This window comes from Salminus brasiliensis, chromosome 10 (genome assembly GCF_030463535.1).
Source record: "Salminus brasiliensis chromosome 10, fSalBra1.hap2, whole genome shotgun sequence".
Lineage (NCBI taxonomy): Eukaryota > Metazoa > Chordata > Actinopteri > Characiformes > Bryconidae > Salminus > Salminus brasiliensis.
The window spans coordinates 6,931,468-6,954,947 of record NC_132887.1 but is presented as its reverse complement, the minus strand read 5'-3'; the positions used below and the strand labels follow the sequence as shown (position 1 = coordinate 6,954,947).

General features: G+C 41.9%; 1 protein-coding gene across 3 annotated transcripts in view; it reads right to left on the bottom strand.

Annotated features, from left to right (window-relative positions):
* LOC140564036 (AT-rich interactive domain-containing protein 1B-like) overlaps positions 1-23,480 on the bottom strand; it is a 259,481-nt gene that overhangs the window by 216,163 nt on the left and 19,838 nt on the right. For all 3 annotated transcript variants that reach the window (XM_072689070.1, XM_072689072.1, XM_072689071.1), the window contains exon 2: positions 4,884-5,078. In XM_072689070.1, coding sequence (XP_072545171.1) covers positions 4,884-5,078 — 195 coding nt within the window. The remainder of the gene's footprint in view (positions 1-4,883; positions 5,079-23,480) is intronic.

The following is a 23,480-nucleotide window of genomic DNA, read 5'->3' as shown; positions in this document are numbered from 1 at the left end:
CATTGGCCCTCCTCTGTAATACGAGTAACGTTGTAAGTCGCTCTGGATAAGAGCGTCAGCTAAATGCCGTAAATGTAAATGCAAATGTCAATGATACATTCGGACCCCGTTCACATCCGGTTACTTCATCAGTCTTAAGTATCAGGATTATATCTGGATAAAGCTGCTTTCACACTGAGCATACATTTGATGTGTGGGGTCATATAAAGCAGTGGGTGCATCTGGTAGTTCCCTCTGACATGGAAGAAAGGCTAGTTTTATCTGTTTCTGAGCATGTGCTGTACAAGAGCAGTCTGAAAACCCATGGTGATCTATCATAAATGCTTTGTCATGGAAGCAGATGTCAGCCCAAGGTCTTCCACGCTAACCTGGAAGCTTGGAAACGAGGTGTCTCCAACCAGATATGCGCTGTGCATTCCACAAGTGATGCTGACAGCAGCTTGTCCGGACGTGAGCGGCGAGCTCATCGCATACCCTGTTCGGTGTGAAACAAGGGCCAAGCCACATGAAAGTGCAAGTGTAAACATAACCAAGATGCTGAGGTGACAACAACCCAGTAATAATTGCTGCACAATGAGCAAATTTGCATATTCCTTCCCATACAGCAAGCTGATTTCTTGGCTGACTAAGCGGAGACACATTCAAACACCCAGTGTAAACTGTGGCTAAAATCTAATCAGGATATAATTCAGATACTAGTCACATGAAGTGATGAGGTGTAAAAGGGGGCTCAGAGAATTTAGCTTTGTCCTTTTTAACTTAAAAATTTGGCACCTGACTAGTCACGTGTGTCTGCGTCAACACTGGCCACAGTAAAATGACGTTTCTGCTAATTGTTAGAACCCGGGTTCATCTGTTAATGGCTGTTCCTTCCCTTGTATCTCCCTAGATACAAGAACTTCACCAGTGAAGAACAGCTCTTTCTGCAGTCATGGCATTCCACCATGCAGAACCACCTGCAAACAAGAAGCCGTTCTCATAGAAGGTTTTTAGCCATGCAGCTGATACGTCCAAGCAGTCATGTGACAAAATGAACCATTCACGCAACCCCACATGCAGCGCTTGGAGTAGATAGCTTCTACACACACAGCAAACGGCACCAGAGTCCACCTGAAGCAAGCCCCAGACCACCGATCTGCCAAAAACAGCTTTGATTTGAACAAAATGACCGAATTCTCAGAGCAAGTGCTCCTGGGTCCAGGAAAAAACGCGAACTGATGTTTGAAGACATATTTATTGTGTTCCTGGAGAGCAGAGCGTTTAGCCGGTGCAGGGCTTCTAGGCTAAAATGCCGGCACTGAAGTGTAGCTTTCTTTTTCAAATACAGCTTTTTAAATGCTATCAAATCTACAGCCATGCCATGAATCCTGCCTTGCTAATGGATAAATCTATAGGCGATAAATCTACAAAACCAACAGCACCAAGAGCACAGCGGAGCATCGGTTTCTCATAAAAGCCAAGAATCTACAAGCTGTATGAATAAATACAGTACTGTGAAGACGTTTTAGAAACCTAATCACATTGTTTAAGGCCATTTCTGTAGAAACTCCAGATCCCATTAGAACAGATTCATTCTGAAGAAAGTAGTTGAGATCTTGTGAGACCTTTAGTCTGTAGAACAAAGCTTGGTTCCAGGTTTCTCCTGGATGCCTCCAGCCAGTGAATCAGCAGCTCGCCTCATTTACCATCATTGAGCACCAGGTGTTGGAGGAGAGCTCTAAACAATGCTAGACTCCATTAGGAGAACTTTGGAGATGTTTTAATGAACACAGTGATGGAAAACCAAGAGTTTTAGGACTAATTGAACGTGTATTTATTCTATTATTAGTGTTTTATCCATAAGAAAGACCACATCCTAGGCTCTTGTTTGCAGAGACAAATCCTTACATTGGAAGATGAGTTTAAGCTCCTTCCCGTTCTGCCGTGCACCAATCTGTGTCATATTTCATGACGGCTGTATCCTTTGTAGTTAATAACTGATCCAAGTTCACCATCAACGGTAATTTTAGCTGCCTTATCTGTAACATTTGAGGCATGTCTCATATTTTCACTCTGTTCTTTAACTTTTAAGGATCTTCAGATCTTCCTGGAAACACTATAGATGTCATGTCAGCCATATATTGAAGGTTGTTGACGTTTATTGCACTGATGCTGAATCCTTGATCATCTTCCTCCAGTTCGTAGCTTATTATGTTCAGAATCATGTGGATCCAATCACTTTGTCTTTTATTGCATATTTATTTATGACCGAACCCAAATACGCAACCTCCCCAGGGCTGTTCACCTGTAACGTATCCAAGTGCTCTAAATAAACTATTTCCCCAAGCTAAACGAAAGGCCTCGGCCTGATTGTTCCAGCTGTTGTATAAATGAAGGCCTTGTGGAGGGAATTTGCATCGGGTTCCTGCCTATGTGTCTTTGTCTTTGTCTGTGTGTGTCTTTTCTTAGCTCCGCTCTGAGGCTCTGTCCCTGCCCTAGCCGAGGGCAGACAGACAGTGGGCAGCAGATGACAGCAGCAGGGAGGACACTGGTGTCACCATCAGACGCCCGTGACGCAATTCAGCCTTACCAGGCTACGCAGCCCGAATGCACCAAGCTGAGCGTACGGCCACAGGCAGAGGGCATTGTGAGAAAGGTCTGCAGCTCATCCAGATCCATTGCTCGCCAGGCTCCAGCTCAATTTGCGCTATCTGAAAGCGCTCATCCGATAGGCCAGACAATACTTTGATTTTTAATTTGCCGCAGTCATTCCGAATTATCCTTGAGTGCAATTTTAATAACGCAAATTATTCTGGCTATAAACTTATTACTTTTGGTTATTTATATTTCACAATCACACTCCAGTGCTCCCCTTTTAATGCTAGCGTGCGATAATCATAACTTCAGAAGTTATCTCCCTTGGCCATAGCGGAGCATAACGACTAATTTGACTAATTATTTCGTGTGACTGCTGTGTGACGGTCGACCCAGTGGTCTTTCTTGCCGAGTAAATAACATAAAAATGTGGGGAAATGTGTTTAGCGAGTTTATTTTCCTATTCCTTGGGACTCTCTAGAATTCAGTCCCTCAGTGTGTCTGAACGGTACGCGCTGATGCCAACCGACAGCCTGGAGCTGCCTTGGGAAGATTATAAGAGGAACTCTCGAACGCACACTGCCAAGTCCTACAATCCGGTCAAAGCCAGAATACCAGACTCCAGAGGTCCGACTTTAATCAGAGATACAGTGATAATCCTCACTAGAGACTAACACCAAACACTGATATGTGTAAGCAAACAATGACATTGTTCCAAGAACCACAAGGGTCTCCTGCCGAATTGCTGGATCAACCATATGCTAGGCGAACACGGCCGACGTGCTTCTTCTGCCCAATTGTGCGCCTGGATCAGGTTTCTCACGCCTGCTGCCCCGGCTCGGCTTTTTTCCCCCTCCTTTCGCAGAAAAGATGGAGCTTTTACAAGAGGTTTGTTTCTCATTTTCCACTTTCTCTCATCTTTGGAGGGATTATGAGAGGTCAGGCTTTCTTGGAGCCAGAGGGACCATGTGTGCCAACAGCTCTCCAGAGACACATTAAAACTAAGACCAACAACCCTGGCTAAATTTAGCAGTGTGGCAGGGGGACACTGAGCGAGGCTCAGAATAGCCCGGCCAGCTTCACTGGACCAGGAAGGCCAAGCAGAGCAAAAGCAGACAGTAAGCAATAAGCTGAACCTCACATGAAACAAAAGAGACAGGCCTTCTTCCAGCACACAACTGATGCTCAGTGTTAAAAGATACAAAGTCGGGGCTGGGCGATATGGCAAAAATAGCATATCATCAATACTTAAAGACTAATGATTTTCCCAGTTAATGACTTCCCACCTGCCCGGCCTGATGGAAGTTTGACCGTTGGTCTGTCCTCGTACCTACCTCAAACCAGCTGCCCACCCTCCAGCTAGTGCAACCTGCCTTGGACTAGCTGCCTACCATTCATTACTGACTAGGGCTGGGTGATATGGTCAAAATATAATATCATGATATTTAAAGCCTTGGTTGGGAAGCTTTCTCTGTATTTCTGCTTTCAACATATCAAGACAAAAACACCCCTGCCTTGCTTGACTGATGAGATAGAGGACATGGGAAGTCTATCAAACATCAGTACAAGGCAAGTTCCAAAGAAGCGCCTTCTTGGAAGTTTCCATGAAAGTAAGATTCCTTCATATCTGTCACTGCAGAGAAAGACCTTGTAGCCCAGAAATCACAACTTTACAGGAAAGGGTAAAAAATATGTGTAATATTTTTTAAGCTGGTTAAGATGGGATGGCATATGGTGGTTGATGTGACGCAATGAATAAAGGACCACTACCTGCCCGTGAGCAATATAATTCCTTGGGCAAGACTCCAAACAAGCAAAAGAAACCCATAAAACACAGCACTAATATCACAACCTCACAAATTCATTTGGTCTATTTGGTTGACAGCAGTTGAAGACCTGATGAATTCACTGAACTCCAGCGTGGTTCTGTATGTAATAGGAGCCACTGCAACAACAAGTCAGCTGGTGAAATTTCCTCCCTCCTAGATACTCCCACCATCAGCCGTCAGTGGTATTATTATTGAACAGTGGAAGCGTTTAGGAGAAACCACAGAGAGCAACTCAGCCACAGAGTGTCAGTCAGACCACGTAAAGTTACAGAGCGGGGTCAGGGCCGAGTGCTGAGCTGCTAAGTCTCCAACGCTCTGCTGACTCAATAACTGCTCCAGACCTGCTGCTGTTAGAGCTGCATAGGGGGACCATCTCCATATTAATGCCTCCAGATTTAGATTGGGTGTAATGTGCAGGTGTCCCATGATTTTTGGTCATTTAGTGTACATCATACTGTAACATTCCTAATAAAAACATACCTGTTGTTGAGGATATGGCATCCCGCCCATGCCCAGCTGACCACGCCCCTGCATTCCCATAGGGTATCTGTGTGGAGAGGGAGATCCGTATGGCTGGCTGGGGTAGGGGACGCCCTGCTGCTGCTGCGAGTACGGGCTACTGCCCATTCCATACAACTGAGAGCGCTTCATTGCCATGAAGTCCATGGATCCTACCTGCAAAACACAGAGCAAAGACAAAGACATTTACCTACAGTCTTGCAAATAAAGCTGCCATGAAGCGTTCTTTACAGCGATGACACAGAAGTCTTCCCTTCCCACTTTGGCTTGCTCACTGGGGGGTTTATGTCTTGTTGATCTTTTGTCTTATTACTGGGTTTCTATAAAGCTGCTTTGCGACACCATCAGTTGTAAAAACAGCTATACAAGCAAATCTGAATTGCTTTCATTTGACTTACTTCATTTTTACTGTGCACAATACTTCATGGTTCATGATATTTCATTTTACTGAAGTTGGACTATTACTGTAACACTATTATAAGCTATAAATTATGACTGTTTACTGCCATGCACAAAGTCCAATTAAACAGGATGAACTAGTGCTGGGTGATATGCCCAAAATATTATATCACAATATTTAAAGACATTTCTTTTGACATACAGACAAAATCCATCAGTAGCAGCAGATTTTCATTCAAAATGTGCTGCACTTCACCCAGTTAAACAGGACTGATCACACTCTCTGTAATGAAATGTGCAGCTGGTCTAATCTACAATCTGCTCAGAAAAGTATTCTGTAGGGTTGCACTCATACCCTGATTTCCTTTCCGATACAGATACCAGATTTTTTAATGTATCTGCCAAAACCGGGTACCGATACCAACTCAAATCCTCGATAGGCGGCTACACATCCTAATATTTACATTGTTCCACTTTTCATAGGCTGTGCTTTTTACCTATAAAAGATATATATCCTACATAAGATATAATAAACTTGAAAGAACAGTGTTTACCAGTTGAGGAAAAGTTTCAGAGCTGTGAAAAAAATACAACTCGCCACAATGCAGAAGCAGGTGCAGGTCAGGAAGCATAACCTGGCTAAGCTTCACCAAATTGCTTTAACTGGTGTTTAAATTCACATTTCAGAGCAGTGAAAAAACACCAGCTTAGAAACTAGAAGTGCTTCTGCAGCAATTTCACACTCAGGGTCACGCCTAAAAAGCTAGTAAACTTCAGTGTATTTCCTTTAAACAAGCTGCTGAAACTCAACTTTTGGTTTCAGAACCAAAAACAATTAAACATAGAAAGAAAAAGTGCTGTAAATATAAAAGTTTTATTTCTGACTGTTGTGAAACCAAACGTTTAAACAACCAGTAAAAGCCAAAGTATGCCAACAAAAATGTTCTATGTCAGGTGTTCTCTATTGCCAATACCGATACTGTGTGTCGATATACCGATACTTATACCGTATCGATGTGACACCAGTGATCTGTATGTCATGATAACAAAAAAAAGGGCAAAAAAAAAAAATATTGTCATATTTTTCACCCCTAGTAAAAAGTATACTCTCTTCTCAGTGATACATGCAGTCAGTCAGAGCTATTTAGTTACTTAGAATATAAAACCTGTTGGTTCCCTCAAGATTCAAACAATAGATACATTTTAAAATGATTAAAAATCATTTAATATGTAAATAATCTGTAAATAATATTGTTTTTCAGAGTTTTTGACTTTTATTATTTATATTGTATATATATATATATATATATATTGCTAATTTATCCACTTTTTGAGTGTCTAGCTATCCCTTTGTTGCTGTGGCACTGTGAATTTCCCCACTGTGTGACTAATAAAGGATTATCTTATCTTTAAAAAGATTCAAATGTTTAAAGGATTTTCAATTTAAATTTTTAATTATTTTTTTTTATTATTTATTTAAGAAATAGTTCTTGAGAACAGTCCTAATAAAAAGTCTACATCAGATTAATGATGTGTTTTTTAAAGGGCAGAATTATTCACAGCTCCACTCTTATAATGATGGATCCCATTGTCCTCATAAACCGAACAAATCCCAAATAAGAAAGCTTAGGTGAATGTCACTGGTTACTGCATAAGTGGGTTGTAAGAAGACATTTTTCTTCAGAATGGTTGCTGAATGAAGCCCTCTGTTTGTAAATGAGATGAGCCTTTTTTAAAGTCTACAGGACCTCCACATAATACAGAGGTTCGATCCTAATTACAGACTTATCCTGGAACTGCAAGTCCAGGCCAAGTGCCATTTAGGAAGCTTTATTTCTCAGCGTGCTCCGAACCGAGTGACTCCACGCTTTTCTTTGAATACTGATAGAAACGGAGGGAAGAAATGTGGAAAGACAGGTTCTGCCTGGGGCAGTTTATTCCTCACAAGTATTACATTTATTTTAGGGTTCCCCCATATCTCTCCGTGAGTCAACAGGAAAATTCCCGGCATTTCAGGTTAACATTAATCCGTCACCCAAAACGCGGAATCCACGACGGGGCCGATTATGTCAGGTCTGATGTCTCCGCTCCGTCGTGCTGGATCATGGATGATTTATGGCATTTGTTCCCACTGTCTTTTTCAGTCAGCCAAGGCTCTCTCCAGTCTCCCTGAGCAATACCTGCACATCCCCACTCAATATGACGCGTCCCGCTGTGTGCAGGAGAATGGCACTTTCCAAAGGCAGCCAGGCCTAATCAAGAAACAATACAGAGGAGATGTGCGGGAACAAACCCGCTGAATTGTGCACGGAAAACAAAGGGGAGGATAAAAAAAATGACTCGATATACCACTTTAAACAGTGCTTCCCTGGTGTTTTGCCCACTGTGTCTTATAATGGAGTCGAATCAGAGGAAATCGACGGCGAACCTCTCCTCTGTCCCTTTCTTCTGTGATTGCATCATGTTAGGCTCAGATGCTTCTGGCTGGCATATAGATTAGGGTCATGACACTGCACAGATTATTCCAGATCCTAAAACTGAGCACTAGATGACCAGCACAGGCCTAAACATTTGACTATATCAATAAAATAAACACTATATAGCATTTTTACCTTAAAATTGAATCTTCAGAATCTCCAAATTACGCTGACTGTATCAGGGAGAATGACGTCTCTGTCATTGCCACTCAAGGCCGAAATGCTGCTACTGCACTATGGGACTGCATAACAATACCCCTCACCAAAAGTGTGAAACGCTGCAAAGCATATTTGTGTAATATTACCCTACTGCCTCAGTCCACATGCTTCTTTCACATCCACTTGGCAACAAATGCACATGTACAGCTGTCCATGAGGGGGCGCTCAAAGTGTGATTTGCATTTACTGCAGTGGAGTTATAGTGAAGTACACTCCGCAACTGTAGGGGGAGCCCAGGAGCACAAAATACCAGTTCTCACATAATGCTGCTTTAAAACAGAAGATGTTTTTAGATGCGAATGAGAATTATGAACAATCGACAAGTCATGACTACGGATGAACTAGGGTCTTTATTTTAGAATGTTTTTGTAACAAATATCTGTCCAGTTTTATTATTCTTAAAGCAGCAGTATGTGATTTTTTTTTTTTTTTTTGCTCATGGGCTCCCCCTACAGTTAGGGAGTGTAATTCACTGTAGTGAAGATAGGCTATGTCCCAACTGCTTTCCACAAAGTAATACTGTAAGGTATGTACCATATGCTAATCTCAATAGGGACAGGAAATCTGTGAGTTTGGCAGGTTAGTACACAAGATTATTAACATTTTTAGTACTAACAGGGAGTGATGAAGCGTTGCTATGCCAACATATGTCACTGCAAGTTCGTCTGCAACCGTCGCCGCTGCAGCTGCATTGTTATCCACCATTTTTTTTCTCATAATTGTTCAAGATGTGAGTAACTCCTCCCTTTCCTTTTCATATTGCATTGTGGGATAATAGTGCCCATTGTAACAACACTCAAAAACCATGTCTTGCATATGTGAATAAACTCAACACTGACCCCTTTATCCACACTAAATTCTATATACACTCAACAACTAGTTAGTATTTTGGGACGTGCAATTGGGACGTGCCCAAATTTACACACTTTTAAATGTAATTTTAGGTAAAAATGATACAAAATGTCTTGAAAAAACTTTATTGATTTATTACTTTATTTACAACAAAGAGGATGCAGGCATTTCCCACTGCCTGGTTCCTCAAAAGTATGCTCCCCACACCTCACTTCGAGAGCAATGGAATTAATGGAGAGGTCTGATTACCTGCTACACATTGAGTCACTATTCAAACCACTGTACTGCTTCTCATATTTCATTAAATAACACCTTTATCAAACATCCCTTTTATTGTCCATATCATTCACCCGTAATCCACCCCCACACCCATGTCATACAACACCTATAATAAATCTGCCAATTCATGTGAACGCGCCCTGCTTCACAAATGACTGATTCTTACATTAAGAACATTGCCTTAGCCAACGGTTCTCAACCATTTTCCCCATAATAAACAATTAGAAGGCATCACACAGTCAAGCATGCAAATCCTGCTTTGGGCAATCCATCCAGAGGCCTAGGCTAGCACCATTAATTAGTGAGGTATCAGTGGCTGAAGGGCAGCGCTCATGAATTAGGAAATGCAGGGCACTGTGCCATTTCTGATATGGGACGCGGCTCAGGTCTCTTCCTCCACCGGCCTTGCTCAAGTGGAACGGCTTTACCCTGAGAAAAAAAGCAGAGTGCTATGCAAGCAAATCTCCTCGTGTCACTGCCAAGTTCAGAGAGTGACTCCGACAGTCAAAGACCGCCGTGCCTCCCAGATGGAGGGGGGGTAGGCTATTGAGAGGGAAAGTGAGCCCCATTTGCCCGTAGCGCTTAGCTCTTTCAAACGGTCACGCCTGGTCCTTGTTCAAATGGCTGAACCGTCATGTAGGGTATCATTAGAGAAGAATGGAGCACATGTTTTGGGGGACATCAATAGGTTTGCATTTGTGTGGCCAAAGGGACTGCAGTTATGCGATACTCAATCCCGCCGCTGGCAAGAGGAGGCCAATTGAAGGGAAGCGGCAGCAGAACCAATCTCTCTATTTGAAACGCAGGGAAATCCCAGGCCTAATCTATTGCCACTTCAGCAAACCACGATGTGGCCCACTGTAAACTGCCTGTGCAGCGAGGAGGGCGATGGGATTATTCTCGGGTGGCTGTACACAAGTGCTGTACACATTCCTAAAGAGGCAAGCTAGTGCCAGGCCCTAGGATGAGACAGAATAAGGTGCTTAATTGTGGCCTGAGTCAAAACTAAACAATCAGAGCAAAATATCTCTAATATTATGGTCAATATTTTAATATTAATTTAATATCTCTTGTAACATTAATCTGTTTCTTTTGATATCAAATGTATTCCTGTGCAGGGAAGAAGGCTTTCTGCTAGATTTTGAAACATTGCTGTGAGGATTTGGTTGCATTCAGTGACAAAAGTGTTAGTGAGGTCAGGATGTTATAATATATTATATTCACATGTATATTTTACAATACCTCTAAAATATAATATTCACACATATATTTTACAATAGTTTACAATACCTCTATAATATATTCACATGTATATTTGTCCATATCTGGGACTATTCTGTATATATTGTATTTATTGTAAATTCTGCACTTGTTGCTTTATTGCACTTTTGGTGTAATGACAAAAAAGTTAAATCTAATCTAATCTAATCTAATGCAGGTTGATCACCTCCCCATCTCATTCCCAACTCTGCAACCCATCCCATTCCAGAGAACACAGTTCTTCCACAGCTCAATGCTGGGGGGCTTTATACCCCTCTAGCCCTCGCCTGGCATTAGGCAGCATGGTGCCAATAGGTTCATGTTTATCTGCTCCAGAGAGTCCTTTTTTTTGGCAGTACATTTCTACAGAGACTAGACAAGCAGTTTGTGTGTGTGTGTGTGTGTGTGTGTGTTCTTTGGCACATTTGTGTCAGCAATGAGTGCAATGGACTGCCTCCATCAGAAGGGAGTCCACAAACATTTGGACACCATTTGGATAGTGTGTGTAAAGTTATTTCATTAACTTTTGCATAACACTGCACTCACAGAAGAACCACCTTTGGTTCCATAAAGAACCATGTTGGTTTATAGAGATATGTAGAGTGTGAAGAACCTTTATATCAAGTAATGTAGTGTGCATGGTAGTCCGCTGTGAATTCTGGGGCGTATTTAGGATCAATATCTTAGGATTGCTAAATAAGCAATCCTCTATATCTTCAGCTTTTCCACAAGCGTTGTGGAATCCATTTCTCCCTCTGCTATTGAAATGTACCTCATGCCACTAGCTACAACACAAGCCCAAAGCATTCAACCACGCTTGACAGTTGGAGAGGTGTTTTTATATAGGTGTATGTATAATATCAGAGTATTTATTAAGCTTTAAACTTTGTATCATTTGGCCTTTCCTAACAGTGATTATGAACAAGCTATGAGTGGCTATGTGAAGCTAATTAAGGTCTGACACCTTGGTAAAGAGTTATCTGAGAGCTCAAATCTCTGCCTAAACCTTCGCACACCACTTCCCTCTTAAAAATAATCATGTGATTAATGTGAATTATTCTTTAAGCGATGCCACAGAAGAACCATTTTTGGAATGAACTATTCTGAAGTGATGTGAGTGTGAAGAAGATCCGTCTGGTGAATATCCTTTACATCCACTTCTCTGAACCTTCTGAAGAACCCATCTTATCTCATCTCATGGTTCCTTATGAATCCAAAAATGCTTCTTCTATAGCATCGCTCAAAGATCCCTTTGTAGCGGCTTCATTTTTTTAAGAGTGCATATGTCCAGGAAGTACCCGAGTACAGCCTATGTGAGGAACACTGCCGGTGCTTTCAAATTTTGTGAAAAAGGAAAGGTTACAGGGTTTTGATATGACAGCGACAAACTCGGCAGATGTATTACAGTAAACACAACAACAACAACAACAAGCACTGCGAGAATACATTAACTCAAACTTCAAAATGCTAATTTTCATGACTGAGAGAACATGTTTCACACCCCACACATGCAATAATGTACAAAAGACCAAAAACAGAAACAAGGAAACGTTCATGCAAATGGGGAGAGAATAAATTTCGAGCAGTGAGTCATAGCTCACATTTATGAACTCCCTGCATGTTCTCAGCTCTGCCCGAATAAGAAAAGCATCCACTCGGCGGTTTAATGCAGGCCTACATAAGGCGGTAATAAACCTGAAATTGAATTTATGAAGCCGCTCTCTTTCAGAGACTTGCGAGTATATTGCAAAAATAAAGCTATTACGCCACAAACTACAAAATTAGGTCAGGAATATACTGCCAAATTTGATTAAATTGCTTCTCCAAGTTGTTTCGACTCTGATTTTACGACTTCAAAATGTTTTAAATCCTTTCACTTTAATCTACAAAGTTGTTAATCAGGGAGGAAGAAAACACTCGCCGCCAAAAACAAATAGATTAGGAGGTAGCAGACTGCATATTGAGATCAAATGAGCATTAAAATGGTAATCTGCAAATGGTTATTATCATAATTCCATTTGGAAACGTGCAGAAATGCGGCTTGATTGTATCTCCGGCTTTAGTGGGTGTCTCTTTCACAAGGCTGTTCGTTTCAGAGCTGTGTGCTCTTCAGACTCTGAACCTCCTCCGTCCATGTCCATCAACGCCATGGTCACGCTATATACATTGGTAGGACACGACCTCTTCAGTATGACGTCCACTTTTTGGGATGTGAAAAATGCGTCCAGTCAGGATTTCTACGTTGTCCACAAAGTCCAGGATGTTGCATTGACTTCACGTCTGTTTAAATCCCGCCTTCTTACCATATATGTACCTATATGTACCTTCATCCACATCAATCATTGGTCAAACTGCTCCCCACCAGAGCCACCAGATTGACCACAGCATCAGAATACCTGGATGGAAATGTAAATAGACACTGGTTGCATTTATGTGACTTTTATTTTATTTATGTTTATGATTTGTTAATCTTTTTTTTTTACGTTGGCATGAAAATGTAAAATATGGTAAAAGTAAAACTTTTATAATTATTACATATTTAAAAAACGAATAGTTTTAATAGCTTATATGGCCAAATCAATTCCTTTTAGTTTGAGTGAGTGTCTCACGAATTTAAAGTAAAAAAAAGGTAAAAAAGTCTTACTTTTATTATAATTAAGAAAAAAAAAAGTTAATCCCATCATGCATTTTATATAAGGGCTCATCTTGGAAGGCCGGTCTCCGGAGCACTTCTAAAGTCTAAACACAAAGTTAGTGACCTTCTCCAAGTGGACGCTTTTTTCCTGAGTGCTGGATTACTACTTGTGGTAGTAACCACTGGTGTTCTAGACTGGCAGACGCACACCATATATTGTTCCTAAATGCATGGGTGGATGTTAGGGCCGTTTAGCTAGAAATAGACATAAGAATACAGGTTGGCCAGTCACTGGAGCAAAGAAAATATCGACCCTGAAGATTCTGGCACTATTGTTATTATGATTGGTGCAATCAAACTCACGTCTCATGTGGCGCACGGTTCCAAAGAAAAGAAGCCAGCCAAGGCAGCTCCGAATGCTAATACAAATCCCAGAGAGGGGAAAAAAGAGCACTTTCAAAAAAATTCGATGGAAATTAAACTGCACTGTTGGAATTAAAAATTCCCAGATAATACGCAACCCAACACAAGGTGCCATAGGCCTGCTTTATTTCCACAGATGAGGAAAAGGCTGCTGCCAAACGATTCCAGCACCTCAATCGGAGCTGAGAAGCAATGATGGGGCATAATTCACAGACGAGCTCCGCGCTACGAGACAAGACAGAGAAAAAGGACCCACTGTTTCAAACAAAATGAGAACGGGGAGGCAGCACGGGGAGGAGATACGGTTCCGTATTAATCTGTGCAAATTCCACGCTCCTGCTGACTAAGATTAGAAAATTAATTTCATGGATGCAAAGGCAATATTGATGTCATCAAAGGGAAAGGAGCAGGAGTTTTAACTCTTGGTTGACAAAAATAAAGTAATTGGATGAGCGTTTATACGGAGTGTCGCAAAGGACAGGATCCTTTTAACAAACGCTCACTTTTCAGAGGTAAGAACCGCTAGAACGCCGAGTAACAATCCGTCCAATTCAATATTGTCATTATTCTGTAATGGATAATTATATTTACTATATGTCCAAATGTTTGCGGACACCCTTTCTACGGAAATGCATTCAGTCACTTTGCTGACAACACAGATACACATGCACACAAATAGCTAGCCATGTCCCCTTGCCAAGTACTGCCAATAGAATAGGACTCTCTTGAGCAGATAAACATGAACCAAGATGGGTATAAGGGGGCATTGAGCTGTGGAGCAGTGGAACTGTGTTTTCTGGAATGGTGGTTGGTGCTCCATCAAATTCTTCTGGGATGAGTTGAGGAGATAGGGAGGAGGTGGGGTGGTGATCATCAAGCATCCCGACCTCACTAACTTCCCTGGACTGTAGAGACAGTTACTCCAACAGAAGCAGAACAAGCTCATTTTTAATACCCTTGATTTAGTAAAAAACAATGAATCAGCAGGTGTCTCAATACTTTTGTCCATATAGTGTAGCTTAGCTAAAACACACTACATGCTTATAGGTGGCTTAGATGCTGCAGATCACCAGCATTTGTGCATATAGCTGTGAGTGTCACGATCTACAGTATGTGTTGGTAGCACTTTAACTGAATCCTGCTACATAACCCTGACATTACCACCTCGTAAACATGTCACGGCAGATGTCGGATTATGCACAGTTGTTGTCAGCAGTGTCAACAGTGTCATGTCAGCATTATCAGTGTCTGTTATTACAGATACTACAGTGTTTGAGGTCCTGGCTTTAAACTAGCAAGTGAAATAACCCTGGGAACATCTGTCAGGACAGTTACCGCTATAATGGTATCATGACACTCCTACACTGCTAGACTACTATGGTCTGTTTTGGGGACTCAGCATCTGTTACATCTGTCATGACATGTTTGTACGTGGCACAGTTACAGTCATGCCACAGAAGAACCACTTTTGGGGTTTAAGAAAATATTAAGAAAATATTAAGATTTGCAATTCTGTATTGATTCTCAAAGTGAACAGTATTGATTATTAATTATTAGTTTCACAGCGGTAGTGATGCTGAGCGAGGCCAATGGCTGGCGAAGTAACGATGATAACGCCACAACAGCAATGCTATTAGCAATGATAGCGATGTTCATCAGTCATTCACTATCAGTAAGTATAATTGCCTCCTCTCACCTGGTCCACTAGGTGGTCCAGAAATAAACAGCACCACAAAAATGGTGGGAAAATAAATGTTTTGCACAGCAATTGCAAGTGGTGGAATGTTTTTGGTGATGTCACCATGCTGCACCATTAGACTTTTCCATTTGTGTGACCCATAGACTGCTATGAAGGAGTCTTCAATGGATGGTCCTGCCTAGGACTCGCTCTACCTCAGCTGCAGCCTAGGCTTTTTCCCCATTAGTGGATCCGAACCCAAGAGAACACCTTTGGGATGTGACAGATATCCACGTAGATAGTCAGATTAGGAGATTTGGAGCATGAAAGTGTTCCTGACAAATCTGCAGGAACTGAGGAACCGCCATGAAGAACTGAGGCTTTTGAGAGTAAAGGGATGTCCTACCCAGTCCTAGTATAGTGTTCCTAATGAAGTGCTCAGGAAACACTCCTTATAACTTCAGCATGTATGGATGGGGGCTTGATTCATTGTTGTGACATCACACATTCATTCAAAACAGGCCGGTTTAGCTGCTTATAGTCCATCTATGCTTTGTAAAGACTAGACAGTAAACAATGTCTTTAAATTTCAACCATATTGACAACAGTCCAGAATTTTTTGTGTACATTTTTCATGATGCTGGCCCTTTAAGTAAAAGTGGTGGGTTTGCAGTCGTCATGTTTAAAGTATGAACTGTGTCTATAACCCAGCAGTGTCATATTTGCTGTCAAATGTCTCTCAGTAAATGTCACTGCTCACGAGCACCAGTCCAAAGAGACTTTCTACAGGGTAAATTGCCTTCCCTGCAAAACGCTCCAGTCGGAGGTTGCCAAGGCAGTTATGCATGAAGGCCAGCTAGAGATGGGACAGCATGAAATTACTGGGAGAGAAATACAGAAAGAGACAGAGAGAGAGAGAAAGAGGGACAGACAGATGGAAAGCACTTGTCATGCACTAGTCTATCATGATATTGTACACAGCAGCATGGGTACAATTGCTGTGCCATTGTGTGCGTTGTGAGCAGGACGGCGAACGGACGCCTTAGTGTTTACCACACGTCCCTTGTGTGTTTAGAAAAGTGGCCACGCACTGTAATCCTCATATGCGAGGAGAGAGAGAGAGAGAGAGAGAGAGAGAGAGAGAGAGAGACTGAAAACGAGGGAGAATGAGAGTGAGAAAAAGAAAAGCGTGAGAAATAAAGAGAGAAGATGTAGAGAAAGAGAGGCGAGGGAGTAGGCAAGAAAAAAGATGTGAACTCAAGGTGAATTAAATGTTAGCTAGCTAGTACAAACAGAGACAAATAAGAAAAGAGACAAGAGGGAGGTAAGAGAGAGAGAAAAAATAAAGAGGAGAGAGGGCAGGAAAGGGCAGAGAAAGAAAGAAAAATATATAAAAAGAAAGAGAAAAACAGGACAGAGAAAGATGTGAACTCAAGGTGAAGTAAATGTTAAATAGCTAGTGCAAACAGGGACAAACGCAAGAGAAAATGTTAACTAGATGGAGCAAACATAAACAAATGAGAGAGAGAGAGATGTAAACTCAAGGTGGAGTAAATGTTAAGTAACTAGTGCAAACAGGGACAAATGAGAGAGAGATGTGAACTCAAGGTGGAGTAAATGTTAAGTAACTAGTGCAAACAGGGACAAATGAGAGAGAGATGTGAACTCAAGGTGGAGTAAATGTTAACTACTAGTGCAAACAAGGACAAATGAGAGAGAGATGAACTCAAGGTGGAGTAATGGTTAGCTAGCTAGTGCAAACAGGGACAAATGAGAGAGAGAGATGAATTCAAGGTGGAGTAAATGTTAACTAACTAGTGCAAACAAGGACAAATGAGAGAGAGATGAATTCAAGGTGGAGTAAATGTTAACTAACTAGTGCAAACAAGGACAAATGAGAGAGAGATGAACTCAAGGTGGAGTAAATGTTAACTAGCTAGTGCAAACAGGGACAAATGAGAGAGAGAGAGATGAACTCAAGGTGGAGTAAATGTTAACTAACTAGTGCAAACAGGGACAAATGAGAGAGAGATGTGAACTCAAGATGGAGTAAATGTTAACTAACTAGTGCAAACAGGGACAAATAAGAGAGAGAGAGATGTGAACTCAAGGTGGAGTAAATGTTAACTAACTAGTGCAAACAGGGACAAATGAGAGACGTGAACTCAAGGTGGAGTAAATGTTAACTAACTAGTGCAAACAGGGACAAATAAGAGAGAGAGAGATGTGAACTCAAGGTGGAGTAAATGTTAACTAATTAGTGCAAACAGAGACAAATGAGAGACGTGATCTCAAGGTGGAGTAAATGTTAACTAATTAGTGCAAACAGGGACAAATGAGAGAGAGAGAGATGAACTCAAGGTGAAGTAAAAGTTTGCTAGCGAGAGCAGACCAGGACCAGGGTTGAGAAACACTGAGCTAGTGCACACATGGACAAATGAGAGAGAGCGATAGCGAGGGACAGAGACAGAGCATAGAGAAAGAAAGATAAAGGGAGACAAAGGGAACGAGAGGACAGAGGGTGAGAAAAAGCAGAGAAAGAAAGACTGAGAAAGAGAGGAGAGAAGAAGGAGAGGAGGGAGAGAAAGAGGACAAACAGAAAGAAAGAGAGGGATGAGAAATAGAAAAGGGTGGAAAGAGAGAGAGAGAGAGAGAGAGAGAGAGAGAAACTGATCTCCCTCTGTCTCAAACAGATTTGAGTGTAAAGCTTTGTGCTCTTCTGAACCAGCAACAGCTTAAAAGACTAAATACACAGAGGAGAACACACACTCCCAATCTGACCACACAAGACAAACAAGCACACAAAGGAAAATAAATAAAAACAGGTTCACAAGCGAACCGAGAGGGAGGCCCGCACTCGCCGCACAGCGAAGCACAGAGCCAACCGACTGCATCCTCTAATACGCCGGCGAGCGGGCCGCACCAACTCAGCACAAACATCAATTAGTCAGCAGTTAGATCCATCACAGCTCTGCCAGATGTACACGTCAAGCCCGCTTCTGCTGACCAAAGTCTGCGGCCAAGAACCTGCCAGACCGGACGACAGTTCTCCAGCTCCTCAGAGGAGGTGCCCCGGGTCAGCATGATGAAAATGAAAGCTCTCAGCCTGTGGGAATTAAGGAGGGGGGGTGAAGCGCTGCTGTGGAGCTTGCAACCATGGCACGAGAGGAATGCCTTGTAGTTTCACTTCAGAGCCTTCAGGCCGTCTGGTCTGTGCAGCTCTCAGAGAAGGGAAACAATAGGCAGTGCAGCACAGCAAGAGAGAGACTCTGGATGGGAAACTTCTTAGGCAATGGTTTAATTATTATATGTAAGGGCGTAATGATTCACAAAATACATCATATTACTGAAACCCAGTTCTCCTTAATAAGGAGACGTTTTTAGTGTAGAAGATCTCATCAGAACAGATGTAGGTGAAAATAAATCCAGTAAAATGGAGCAAGAGTTTCTCATTCTGAAGAAAGTAGGTGAGAACTTATGAGATCTTTAGTCTGAAGAACAGAGCTTGGTTCCTCCAGGTTTCTCCTGGACGCCCCCCAGTCCAGCCAGCACAGCGTGGAGGATGTGTTCAATCTCGTCAGCAGCAGCAGCAGCAGCTCACCTGATTTACCACCAAACCAGGTGTTGATCTGAGGAGAACTCTAAATAATACTAGACTCCATGAGAGAGGAGAACTTTGGAGATGTTCTAATGATGAACACAGTGATGGAGAACCACCACCACTTTCTGTAGGACTGTTATTATTAGTGTTTATTCTAATATTAGTGATTTACTGAGCAGATAAACACTTACTGCCCAGATCAACAACTATCTGATTTTCACAGGTAACAAAATATCTGTACAATCTGTGCCATAATTTGATTAAATTATTACCATAATATGTAAAAATATTTTGTGCTTTTCTCAATACATCTTGGCAGTTCTTAGAACGTCTAACCATCAACATTCTGTTTCATTTCAGACAGCAGAATTACTCTTGAATTTGATTTAGAGAAACAAAGTGAGTGAAAGGTTGAATCAAAATAATTTTTAATCCATTTAATGCCAGAAAAATGTAATATCATGATGTATTATATTTATGCCATATCGCCCACCCTTACGTTTAACATTCTAAAAGCTGTGCTAACACACGTGCCAACCATAACTTTACCAATACAAAACTTACTGCTGCATTCCCAGTTATTCGTTAACTGAACCCACACCCAGTATCAATGCTGGGCTGCTAAAACCAGCAGAAAAAGAGAAGGCTGTGTGAAAATATCAGTAATTGCATTAGTGGTGAAACACAATGCCATTGGTGCTCAAACATCTGTATCAGTCTCTGGATTTGAACCTTATGCTAAGCAGCTCATTTCCATTTCATTTTGTCCATATACTTTAGGAACAATGAAGAGCGACATGCATGATGAATGTTGAAGCTAATTTATTTTATGTATGTATTTATTTATTTTTATTATTATTTATTTGATCATTCTTCTGATGGGGGCTTCAAGTGGCTCAGTGATCTAATGCACTACCACTATGGCCCTCTTAGCCATCATTTGCTCTTTGCTTTTTCTGGGTGGGTTGATGGCGCTGTCTCCCTTCATCACTCTTATATGACGTTAGCTGAGGCTCTGGCGCCTTCCTCAGAGCGTGTTGGCTGCCTGGCGATGCCACATCGAGGGTAGGTTGAAAAGGTTGCTAATGCTAGGGGGAGTTAAGGACAGGTGGGTTAACTGGCAGAACTAAATGGGGAGATAAAGGAAAACATGGCAAAAAAAAAAAATAATAATAAATAGTAGAAATAAATAAATAGCAGAAATGGCCATATTTTTGCACTGGCAACACAATTTATCATAACATATCATTTAAAAGACAAAATTCTTGTTTTCCCGTTATCATTAGTTTAAATGGAAGACTTTCAATGCCACTAAAATGACTTGATTTTTGGTATGATGAACAATAATAACCAATAATATCATTTCACCTCGTTTCACCTCCCCCTTCCACCAACCCTGCCGAACCTCAAGAGAAAATACTTAGCTAGCTCAACTGGATCAAAAAGCATCTTTAAGATAAAGTGAAGTGAAGTGAACTGCTGTTTAATAATAAATAAATAATACCTCATGTTAGAGTAGCTTCACATCAGCAGAGTCCAAAATCAGTATCAGTTATCAGAGAAGAAAAGTGGTATTGGACCATCTCTATCTGTTAATGCTCTTCTGGAGCCGATACAGAAACGTGTCTAATAAATTTAGGTTGAGTCCAATCAGTGAGCTAGAAGTGAATACACCGGCAACACTCTGTTATAGAGTAACCAAGCCAAAAGCTGTAAATGAGGACACGGCACCAGCAAGTGCATTTCTGTATTAACATTGCCTACCCACTCTGAGCACTTATGAGCAATAAATAAACAAGTATTAGTTTTAATTAGAAAAACTCCACGTTTAAGACTCTTCTGGGCAGTACTGCCAGCATCTCCACCAACCAGCAGCTTTTATTTGGTGATGTAAAATAATGGTCAGTTTGTTCTATGAGCCCATGGGGCTAAAATGCATCCACCAAAGTTCTCAGGCAGCTATGGAAAATGAAGAGGCCCTCTGTACATTAAGATAATGTATGCAGCCACTAAGCCACAGGCTACAGAGTCCTGGCCTTTGATTTGGAGCGCAGCCCAGCCTTGCGAAAAGTCCACTTCATTTCACCAGCGCCATCCATCAAGTGAGCTGCAACAAACAGATATCCTGACCTTCAATCTTTCTCCGGTTATTAGATACTCATTTAAAGTCACCTGAAACAATCCTGACCAAATTGATTTCATTATTGGACTCTGAGCGACGACTCCCTGATTGCTCAGCGGGAAATTTTAAAAAGTTAATTAGAAAATAATTGATTTTCATTTTCCCCCCACCAGCACCACCACCACCACCAGCATCACATCCTTGGTGTGTTCCTTTGATGCATCATTTTCTCTGAAGTTCTATGAAGGAGATGTCAGCAGATTTAGACGAGGGCCTGTCTATGTGACAACTGTACCTCTGCTCATGCTGGGACATAGTTGATGGTTGATGAGATATTAAGAGGGGGGGGGGGGGGGGGGGCTAAAGCCCATCGGAACAATGAGGCAGGGTTTCTGAACCCCAGGCAGCCGGAGGAAAGAGCTCTTGGGGGTTGATTGTCCTCTTAATGTCTTTGCTCCCAACAGAATGGTCTTGTCGACCCGGCAGTTCCGAGGATATGGGCTGCTTTTGACCCCCTGCGACCTCTCAAGGCCACCCCACAGCAGAGCACTGGGCCAAGGCCTTTTTCAATCTTTTAAGATCTCTGAATCAATCACTGTGCCACATGCGAACATGTGGGACCACTGCTATGCAATCAGGAAGGCCTGGCCTCAAGGGTAATTCATGTCCACAATCTGACTTTGTCCCCTCACATCCCGTTTGCTATTACTCTGTGGGTTCACTCAACAGCACCACCAATATACAAGTGCTTGGAGAGGCAATTAGGTGGCACTTTCATTTGTGTGTACTTAACCTGACATGATATTGAGTTTAACTCAAAGTTGTAGGAGTCTCAAAACCGTGGAAGCTGTAATTTGACAGATTTCAACTGCAAAGAGTGTAAATCATCACAGCTGGGACAATGATTTGTTCCAAAATAGTAAAATGTAAGGAAAAGGGGATAAATGCTCTTTACTGTTAATGTAATAACAGTAATAAATAGCTGCTGGACTCAACCAAGGCCAGCCACATTTAAATAAGTGCATTGACCCCCCCCCCCCAACTGCCACCAACATACAATGATTTTTCATGAAGCCAATCAAAGCCAAATAGGACATACACTATATGTCCAAATGTTTGTGGACATGCCTTATAATGAATGCATTTGGCTATTTGAAGTTGTACTCATTGCTGACACAGATGTGCACATGAACACACACATACATACACAGCTTGTCTAGTCCCTGTAGAGAAGTACTACTATCAATAGAATAAGACTCTCTGGAGCAGATAAACATGAACCTATTGGTATCATGCTGCCTAATGCCAGGTGTGAGCTAGAGTGGTATAAAGCCCCCCAGGAATGAGCTGTGGAGCAGTGTAAGAACTGTGCTCTCTGGAATGATGGTGGTGCTCCATCCAATACCTCACTTACGCTCTGGTTGTGAGGAACTCAATCAAATCCTGATTATCTGTCTCCAATGGCATGTGTCAAAGGGTGGGATCTAAATATTGGACAGCATGTGAATAGTCATTTGAAGGTGACTTGTTAAAAGCAGGAATAATGGGAATTATTATGATGGTCAGACGACTGGATCAGAACGTCTCCAAAACATCAGGCAGGTCTTTTAGGGTGTTCCTGGAATGCAGTGGTCAGTATCTACCAAAAGAGCTCCAATGGCCTGTGACAAAGTCATGGGCACCCACGGCTCACTAATTAGATCAATGAAGGCCCTCCCTGGCAACTTGCAGAACTTAAAAGATCACAGGACACCTTCAGAGGTATTGTGGAGTCCATGACTTGATGGGTCAGAGCTGTTTGGGCAGTACGAGAAGGACCCACACCAGTGTAGATGCCATTGCTCTTGGTCAGCTAAGCCAGCAGCCATACTTTGCAGTATCACGGTGTACTTTAACAATGTCAGAAATAGACAGAGACATATTTGTGATACATATTTGTATACAGAGTGACGTATTTCCGTTTAACGTCCCATTATGAACCAAATCCATTAAACAAAATAGTCCCTCCTCCATGGTTACAGTTTCACAAGGCCACGACAGAGCGCTCAGATTAGTGCTTCTTAAGCGCTTAATAGTGTAAACACATAATGAGCTGGACACAGATTAACCCTAGTTGTAGGACTTAGGCACAAAGCCGGATAACTACACTACAGTCTTACACTCATTACTAACTACACTCATTTCACTGGCTGTAGTGTGAGATCTCAGTGGGTGAGTCCACACAGCTGCCATGACTAGGTTATACAGACACTAATGAGCCCTTGCTTTCAGACTCCATTCAGCACCACAGCAAACCTGTCACGTTATCTCCAGAGGCCAAGGCTGACCAGAGCCAAAAGGTATCAGCAAAGCTATCGGACAAGTTCAGCAGCTCCAGCCAGAGGACAACGGTCCAAGTCTACAGTCAGCAACGACTCCAACTCTCCAAATGCAGACCATCTGTTACCTTTGCCCAAGTTCACAGCATCCCGATCTGGAGAACCATTACCTGACCTCAAACCACAAACTATCTTTTTTACAAGGCTTCTCTGTGAGTCACGGTGGAGGCACAGTTTTATGAAGAGTGCATTTCTACCACGCTTTGATCCAAGAATCCTTCTCACTGGAGATGCT